The sequence below is a fragment of the Coregonus lavaretus genome, assembly GCF_964263955.1.
Source record: "Coregonus lavaretus genome assembly, contig: HAP1_SCAFFOLD_2553, whole genome shotgun sequence".
In the NCBI taxonomy this organism is placed as follows: Eukaryota; Metazoa; Chordata; class Actinopteri; order Salmoniformes; family Salmonidae; genus Coregonus; species Coregonus lavaretus.
In genome coordinates, this window is record NW_028166936.1 from 65,001 (window position 1) to 75,189 (window position 10,189).

Sequence of the window (10,189 nt, forward strand, 5' to 3'; positions counted from 1 at the left end):
CTGTTCTGGTAGCTGACCTCTGACCTGTGTGTTGACCCCTCTCCAGGAGAAGGTGATCATTGGGGTGGCCTATGACTGTGTGGAGAAGATGGTCTACTGGACAGACATCACATCCCCCTCTATCAGCAAGGCCAACCTGCAGGGAGGAGAAACCATCCCTGTCATCAGCTCAGGTGACCAGGGGTTAGAGTTCAGTTCACTCTCAGATGCACCACATCTGTTGGTCAGGTCTGTTGGCTTGCTAAATTAGCTGGGTGTCAGTGTTCTAGAATGTGGTGTCAGCAATTAGTATTAAGTGCCTTGCTCAAGGGCATATCACCTAGTCGGCTCGGGGATTCAAACCAGCAACCTTTCGGTTACTGGCCCAACGCTCTTAACCGCTGGGCTACCTTCCTCCATCAGTGTTCTAGAGTGTGGTGCCAGTGTTCTAGAATGTGGTGTCAGTGTGCTAGAGTGTGGTGCCAGTGTTCTAGAATCTGGTGCCAGTGTTCTAGAATGTGGTGTCAGTGTTCTAGAGTGTGGTGCCAGTGTTCTAGAATGTGGTGTCAGTATTCTAGAGTGTGGTGCCCGTGTTCTAGAATGTGGTGTCAGTGTTTTAGAATCTGGTGTCAGTGTTCTAGAGTGTGCTCCCTTCTAAATTCAAATTTTTATGTTTTATTGACTGATGTCTTCCTCTCAGATTTGGAGAGTCCAGAAGGGATCACCATAGACCACCTGGGTCGAACCCTGTTCTGGACAGATTCCATGAAGGACCGCATCGAGGTGTCCTCTCTGGACGGGACCCAGCGACGCGTCCTCATCGACACGGACTTGGTCAACCCCCGAGCCATCATCGTTGACCCTGTCAATGGGTGGGTCACCATGTAGATCAGTGCATCTCCTCGAGAAGGGATGGACTGGCCATCGGTCAGTTCGGGCAAATCCCAGATGTGCCGGTCCATTGTTAGCCCAGTGGGCTTGTCTATATGGATTGTGTTTAATTAATTGGCTAATAATGGGGGCCTTGAGGAAAACATTGGGATGGTGTGTTAGAATGGGCCTATTTATGGTCCAGTCTGTCCCTCTCCTCCAGTCCCCATCTCTTCCAGTACATCTGATTCTACTGTTCAACTAATCACCAAGCCCTACAGTAGTTTAATCAGCTGGGCCAGCAGACATCAGATTCTGTAAGTGGGGTACTGGAGGAGAGGTTTGGGAACACTGATATAGACAGATCTACCTCTCTGTGTTTAATGCCGTATTCACTACACTTTGGTGTATATGAAGGGCTATTCTACTTTAACTCTGGTATTAAAGTGCCTGTTTTGGAAAATCAGTATTTCAAGTTACAACACCATCTACTGTAAGACCTGTGTCTATATACAGTTGAAGTCGGAAGTTTACATACACCTTTAGCCAAAGACATTTAAACTCAGTTTTTCACAATTCCTGACATTTAATCCTAGTAAAAATTCCCTGTCTTAGGTCAGTTAGGATCACCACTTTATTTTAAGAATGTGAAATTGATTTATTTCAGCTTTTATTTATTTCATCACATTCCCAGTGGGTCAGAAGTTTACATACACTCAATTAGTATTTGGTAGCATTGCCTTTAAATTGTTTAACTTGGGTCAAACGTTTTGGGTTCCCTTCCACAAGCTTCCCACAATAAGTTGGGTGAATTTTGGCCCATTCCTCCTGACAGAGCTGGTGTAACTGAGTCAGGTTTGTAGGCCTCCTTGCTCGCACACGCTTTTTCAGTTCTGCCCTCACATTTTCTATAGGATTGAGGTCAGGGCTTTGTGATGGCCACTCCAATACCTTGACTTTGTTGTCCTTAAGCCATTTTGCCACAACTTTGGAAGTATGCTTGGGGTCATTGTCCATTTGGAAGACCCATTTGCGACCAAGCTTTAACTTCCTGACTGATGTCTTGAGATGTTGCTTCAATATATCCACATAATTTTCCTTCCTCATGATGCCATCTATTTTGTGAAGTGCACCAGTCCCTCCTGCAACAAAGCACCCCCACAGCATGATGCTGCCACCCCCGTGCTTCACGGTTGGGATGGTGTTCTTCGGCTTGCAAGCTCCCCCTTTTTCCTCCAAACATAACGATGGTCATTATGACCAAACAGTTCTATTTTTGTTTCATCAGACCAGAGGTCCAAAAAGTACGATCTTTGTCCCCATGTGCAGTTGCAAACCGTAGTCTGGTTTTTTTATGGCGGTTTTGGAGCAGTGGCTTCTTCCTTGCTGAGCGGCCTTTCAGGTTATGTCGATATAGGATATAGATACTTTTGTACCTGTTTCCTCCAGCATCTTCACTTGGTCCTTTGCTGTTGTTCTGGGATTGATTTGCACTTTTCGCACCAAAGTACGTTCATCTCTAGGAGACAGAACGCGTCTTCCTTCCTGAGCGGTATGACGGCTGCGTGGTCCCATGGTGTTTATAGTTGCGTACTATTGTTTGTACAGATGAACGTGGTACTTTCAGGCGTTTAGAAATTGCTCCCAAGGATGAACCAGACTTGTGGAGGTCTACAATTTTGGCTGATTTCTTTTGATTTTCCCATGATGTCAAGCAAAGAGGCACTGAGTTTGAAGATAGGCCTTGAAATACATCCACAGGTACACCACCAATTGACTCAAATGATGTCAATTAGCCTATCAGAAGCTTCTAAAGCCATGACATCATTTTCTGGAATTTTCCAAGCTGTTTAAAAGCACAGTCAACTTAGTGTATGTAAACCTCTGACCCACTGGAATTGTGATACAGTGAATTATAAGTGAAATAATCTGTCTGTAAACAATTGTTGGAAAAATTACTTGTGTCATGCACAAAGTAGATGTCCTAACCGACTTGCCAAAACTATAGTTTGTTAACAAGAAATTTGTGGAGTGGTTGAAAAACGAGTTTTAATGACTCCAACCTAAGTGTATGTAAACTTCCGACTTCAACTGTATAACACTACCATAGTAATCCTTTCATGCAATTTCAAGTCTTTAGAAACGATGCTCACTATCAAAAGCAACTGTGAGTCAGTAAGATATGTGTATGGGTATATGAAGAGCTATTCTACCCTAACTCCTTTGCATAGCTAGGCCTGTTATACAGGATAGCTTATATGCTACAAACGCCAAGATTTCAAGAAATGTGTACATTATCCAATTTCGTGTCAGTAAGATATTCACCGCTCTGTTCTTTTCCACCAGCAACATGTACTGGGCAGACTGGAACCGCGACGCTCCTAAGATAGAGACTGCTGCCATGGATGGGACCAACAGACGAGTTCTGGTGAAGGATGACCTGGGGCTACCGAACGGACTCACCTACGACCCTCAGAGCTCTCAGCTGTGCTGGGCCGATGCAGGTACAGGGTAGACAGGAAGCTTTGTCACTTTTTAAGTTCATGACCTTTGGTTTTCATCTTATGTCAAAGAACAGGAATCAGAATAGATAAGAAGAACTCATCTGATGAAGCCTGGGAGCCATTTGAAGTCTCATTATTTATTACACTGGAATCTAACAAACCGTTAGGGCTCCCGAGTGGCGCAGCGGTCTAAGGCACTGCATCTCAGTGCTTGATGAGTCACTACAGACCCCCTGGTTCGATTCCAGGCTGTATCACAACCGGCCGTGATTGGGAGTCCCATAGGGCGGCGCACAATTGGCCCAGCGTCGTCCGGGTTTGGCCGTTGTAGGCCGTCATTGTAAATAAGAATTTGTTCTTAACTGACTTTCCTAGTTAAATAAAGGTAAAATAAATAAATAAAAATGAGATGTCCCTCAATAATGAGTGTAAAACAGCGTGTGATGTATAATATAATATCTCTGGTCTTCAGGACATGATGAAGTTAATAAACCCTTCCCAGGGTTAGTACAGTGCCTTTAGAAAGTGTTCATTCCCCTTGACTTAATATATAATATAATATATATCTCTGCCAACATCAGTTCTATTTAAGTCTTGGTCTTGGTTCCAATAGTTAATATTTTTTTCTAAGAGGTTGTCAGATCGGCTCTCTGCTCTCTGGTTGGGTTTGGTATATCTTCCCTATCATATGAATATACTTTTCTGACTCAAATAGGATTCCCTCCACATTGCCCTGATGTCCAAAAGATTTCAGATTGAAATTTCATGATATAAAACATTTAAGTTGCATGTATTTGAAAATGTCTACATTGGTCTGTCCAAAATTACTTTTTAATTATTTCATGGAAATAATTGTATTTCCTATTACCAAGTTATTTATGGTTTCTATGCCTTTAGTTCTCAATGCCTATTTATCGGTGCATTCTGATAAGCTATCCAAGGATTGTTCCATAGGGTTGTGTTTTTACATTGGTTCTTGTAGAATCCGTTTTATTTTATTTTATTGTGTTCTAAACCAGCTCCAGCTATTGTTTAGTTAGCTATCCAGGTAGCAACAAGCTAGCTACATTTCAAGTACAGTAGCTACTAACTACCTAATGTTAACGCTTCAGATAATGAGGTTAGAAAAACAGCTGAATGGGTGGCAGCTAGCTGGCATAATTACAGGTACTCTTAAGCGTGAAATAACATTGGAAACAACTATCCACAGTTGCTAATAGTTACCAGTAGCTACCCGCTAGCTAGCTAGCTTTATTGGTCCAGGTAGTGGGTTAGCTAGCCTTGTGCTGAGTTGATGATGAGTTTCTCAGGTATCAAAGAATCAAGGATGCAAGGATATTTGAGTTTAATCTGTAGTTATTGGCTCTCTTCTAAGCTAAAAGACCATATTCCTGCTTAAATTCAGGAATAATTTGTTATACTTTACCTTGTAAAGATTTTTGATGCCCTTTCTCTAAGATAGTAATTTATTTTCATTTTTCATACATTTTAATTTCTAGCTCAGATTTAACTTTTGACGAGTATGAGATTATCATTCCCCTAATGTACACCTTAAAAACATCCCAAATTATGTCGGGGGTCGGCTTTTCTCTGTCCTCTATGTCTACATTTGTAATGGTAAAGGTCTTTGTTTTTTTGTTTACATATTTAATAAATTTCGGGTCTTTAAGATGCGCTCTGTTCATTCTCCATATTCTGTCGCTAAGTGTATTTCTGTTGGTGTAATTAAGCATGATACAGGAGAATGATCCGAAATCACTATATCATGGATTTTTTAACCCAGTATATTGTTGAGTGCATTTCTGAAGATTTTTTTGTTTGTTAATTCTTGAATAGCTTTTCTTACTTTGAGAAAAAAAGGGATAGTCTTTTGTATTTGGGAATAGTAATCTCCAGGTGTCCTGTAAATTATTTGTAGAGATGACGTTTTCCTGTCTGTGAACATCAACTAAAGTAAAGCTGCAAAAATGTGGCAAAGAAAACAGGATATGTGTTTTTGAATATTTTTATTCTGTAGAGGCTTCCTTCTTTTCACTCTGTCATTCAGGTTAGTATTGTGGAGTAACTACAATGTTGTTGATCCATCCTCAGTTTTCTCCTATCACAGCAATTAAACTCTGTAATGGTTTAAATGGTTCCTTCCTCTCCGCCAACTGAGTTAGGCCTGTATTTGTGACGCGTTTCAGGAAACTAGGCGTATGTCGCGCGTCACTACTTCCCAGGAGAGGCATTTGAACGTAAACTTTGTTTTTTTTATCAAAATGCATTTTTTTTGGCAGAAATGCCTTCTGGAACATGTGAACTTTCATGTGCCTTCATAGCAAAGTTGTATGCCATCTGTAAATACTAATAAAAGTGTTAAATTTTGAACCTAGTTGGTTTAGCCACAGAAAAAGACAGCAACCTTCCCGCTAGCCATGATTGGCTGAGATAATGAGTGGGCTGGACATGCCGAGAGATGAGTTTGGATTGGTCTGCCATGTAGCACGCTTCTGTCTATAACATGAGCTGGTCTGTATGTGTAGGTAATCCTTTCTTAAGCGGCTTTTTTGAACGATATCACGTAGTAGAACTGCAAAAGTGTTGCTCTCCACTTTCTGGAGGACCGAGTTTTGAAATCAGTGGAATTAGAGTATGATAGTTAAGGAGAAAATTCTGGCGTTTGATTGCAAATATGCAGACGGAGTCGAAAAGAGAACACACAGAAGGCTGTTGTATAAAACACCTGTCTCCGGATTACATCTTCAAACTAAGGGCAACCATGGCATCCGTGACAGAGAGGGAGAAGCGTCTATCCATGTATATGGGTAAGATAGTCTAGCAAGCTACATTTTCAGATATTACACGTTTCTAATTTTGTCAGAAAGTCGTTTTCATTTCAAGTTAATGTGTACTGTTAACTAGCTAGCTAATGTTAGCTGGCTGGCTCGCTAACTAATGTTACGTGTATGATCTGTGTGGTAATATTATTAGTATCTCAGAGCCATTTGCATTGCTAGTTATAGCCTAATGTTAGCTAGCTAACATTGAACCTGGTTGGTTAGCTACCTGCAGATTCATGCAGGGTAGTAACGTTATGAGTTGGGATTATGGTTCATTGTTTAGCTAGCTAGCTACATGTCTAAACAAAAGACTCAATGCAAGTAACCATTTCAATAGAATGTTCATGATGTCACTGTGACAACTGTCGATACACACAGCTGGTATATTCGCTCAATAACTGACAAATGTATGAACGCTCAAAACCCGTTGAATATGGCCGGTGTCAGTAAAAGTTGGCAAGAAAACGTAACTAAATTGTTGCCAGCAGCACAGTTGCAGTCACCAACGCTCTGGATAACATGAAAACAGCCTAACCAGCTCTGCTAGGGCGAGTAAAATGGTCAGAGTGAGCTGTTCTCTCATTTGTGTCTGGAAGTAGCTAGCAAGCTAGCCAACGTTAGCCAGTTAGCTTGGGTGCTTGACTGCTGTTGTTAGGTCAGAACGCTTGGATCAACCCTACTCCTCGGCCAGAGCGTCCAGTGTGCGCTCTGAAAGCTCCGAGAGCGAAACGCTCTGAATTTACGAATGGCCAATCTGACACGGGTCTGAGTTTACGAACGCCCAGAGCACACTATGAGCACACTCTGGCACTCCAGATAAAATGTACGAACACACCCCGTAGTATAAACCAGCCTTTAGTCTTGAAATCTTTGATTGTTTAGAACATGGCCTCACATGTGAATCCTTAAAGAGATGGGCGGGGCTAAGGCTTTAGAGGGTGTGAACGATACTGAATGGGTGTAAACAAAGAAGAGCTCTCCAGTAGGTACCAAAACATTCAAGGGCCATTTTCTCAAAAGTCAGGTTACAAGTTTATCAACTTTCAAAGCAGAATTACTTTCCCATTGTTCCTCAACTATAGTGTATGATATACAATTTTTCTAGCTCTGAGCCGCTACTTTTTTTCGATTTTCAAATTTTGCTACATAAGCCGGTCGGTCACATTTTTGTAGTGACTGAATGTACACCATCCAAAGTGTAATTAGTAACTTCACTATGCTCAAAGGGATATTCAATGTTTTTATTTTTAACCATCTACCAATAGGTGCCCTTCTTTGTGAGGCATTGGAAAACCTCCCTGGTCTTTGTGGTTGAATCTGTGTTTGAAATTCACTGCTCGACTGAGGAAGCTTACAGATAATTGTATGTGTGGGGTACAGATATAAGGTATTCATTCAAAAATCATGTCAAACAATATTATTGCACACAGAGTGAGTCCATGCAACTTACTTTGTGACTTGTTAAACAATGTTTTACTCCTGAACTTATTTAGGCTTGCCATAATAAAAGGGTTGAACACTTATTGACTCAAGACATTTCAGCTTTTCATTTTAAATTAATTTGTAAAAACATACATGTAATTCCACTTTGACGTGATTGGGTATTGTGTGTAGGCCAGTGACACAGAATCTCAATTTAATCCATTTTAAATTAAGGCTGTAACACAACAAAATGTGGAAAAGGTCAAGGGGTGTATACTTTGTTAAGGCCCAGTATATAATATGTATTCTCTTGTCTTCAGGAACTCACATGATAGAGTGTATGAACCCAGTGCAGGGAGACAGGAGGAAGGCCATGGAGGAGATCCAGTACCCGTTTGGAATCACCTCCTATGGGAAGAACATCTACTACACTGACTGGAGGAGGTAGGATGGATCCAGACATAACTATCATAATATCTACTACACTGACTGGAGGAGGTAGACAGGATCTAGACATAACTATCATAATATCTACTACACTGACTGGAGGAGGTAGACAGGATCTAGACATAACTATCATAATATCTACTACACTGACTGGAGGAGGTAGGATGGATCTAGACATAACTATCATAATATCTACTACACTGACTGGAGGAGGTAGGATGGATCCAGACATAACTATCATAATATCTACTACACTGACTGGAGGAGGTAGACAGGATCTAGACATAACTATCATAATATCTACTACACTGACTGGAGGAGGTAGACAGGATCTAGACATAACTATCATAATATCTACTACACTGACTGGAGGAGGTAGGATGGATCCAGACATAACTATCATAATATCTACTACACTGACTGGAGGAGGTAGACAGGATCTAGACATAACTATCATAATATCTACTACACTGACTGGAGGAGGTAGACAGGATCTAGACATAACTATCATAATATCTACTACACTGACTGGAGGAGGTAGACAGGATCTAGACATAACTATCATAATATCTACTACACTGACTGGAGGAGGTAGACAGGATCTATACATAACTATCATAATATCTACTACACTGACTGGAGGAGGTAGACAGGATCTAGACATAACTATCATAATATCTACTACACTGACTGGAGGAGGTAGACAGGATCTAGACATAACTATCATAATATCTACTACACTGACTGGAGGAGGTAGACAGGATCTAGACATAACTATCATAATATCTACTACACTGACTGGAGGAGGTAGGATGGATCCAGACATAACTATCATAATATCTACTACACTGACTGGAGGAGGTAGACAGGATCTAGACATAACTATCATAATATCTACTACACTGACTGGAGGAGGTAGGATGGATCTAGACATAACTATCATAATATCTACTACACTGACTGGAGGAGGTAGACAGGATCTAGACATAACTATCATAATATCTACTACACTGACTGGAGGAGGTAGACAGGATCTAGACATAACTATCATAATATCTACTACACTGACTGGAGGAAGTAGACAGGATCTAGACATAACTATCATAATATCTACTACACTGACTGGAGGAGGTAGACAGGATCTAGACATAACTATCATAATATCTACTACACTGACTGGAGGAGGTAGACAGGATCTAGACATAACTATCATAATATCTACTACACTGACTGGAGGAGGTAGGATGGATCCAGACATAACTATCATAATATCTACTACACTGACTGGAGGAGGTAGACAGGATCTAGACATAACTATCATAATATCTACTACACTGACTGGAGGAGGTAGACAGGATCCAGACATAACTATCATAATATCTACTACACTGACTGGAGGAGGTAGACAGGATCTAGACATAACTATCATAATATCTACTACACTGACTGGAGGAGGTAGACAGGATCCAGACATAACTATCATAATATCTACTACACTGACTGGAGGAGGTAGGATGGATCCAGACATAACTATCATAATATCTACTACACTGACTGGAGGAGGTAGACAGGATCTAGACATAACTATCATAATATCTACTACACTGACTGGAGGAGGTAGACAGGATCTAGACATAACTATCATAATATCTACTACACTGACTGGAGGAGGTAGGATGGATCCAGACATAACTATCATAATATCTACTACACTGACTGGAGGAGGTAGACAGGATCTAGACATAACTATCATAATATCTACTACACTGACTGGAGGAGGTAGACAGGATCTAGACATAACTATCATAATATCTACTACACTGACTGGAGGAGGTAGACAGGATCTATACATAACTATCATAATATCTACTACACTGACTGGAGGAGGTAGACAGGATCTAGACATAACTATCATAATATCTACTACACTGACTGGAGGAGGTAGACAGGATCTAGACATAACTATCATAATATCTACTACACTGACTGGAGGAGGTAGACAGGATCTAGACATAACTATCATAATATCTACTACACTGACTGGAGGAGGTAGGATGGATCCAGACATAACTATCATAATATCTACTACACTGACTGGAGGAGGTAGACAGGATCTAGACATAACTATCATAATATCTACTACAC

General features: G+C 40.8%; 1 protein-coding gene across 1 annotated transcript in view; it reads left to right on the forward strand.

Annotated features, from left to right (window-relative positions):
• LOC311114080 (nidogen-1-like) overlaps window positions 1–8,045 on the forward strand; it is a gene marked incomplete at its 3' end in the record, with an annotated part of 48,931 nt that extends 40,886 nt beyond the window's left edge. Inside the window, exons 16-19 of the mRNA XM_084189361.1 lie at window positions 47–173; window positions 680–851; window positions 3,196–3,353; window positions 7,918–8,045. Of these exons, the coding sequence (XP_084045487.1) occupies window positions 47–173; window positions 680–851; window positions 3,196–3,353; window positions 7,918–8,045 (585 nt within the window). The remainder of the gene's footprint in view (window positions 1–46; window positions 174–679; window positions 852–3,195; window positions 3,354–7,917) is intronic.
• Between the last annotated feature and the right edge of the window lie 2,144 nt (window positions 8,046–10,189).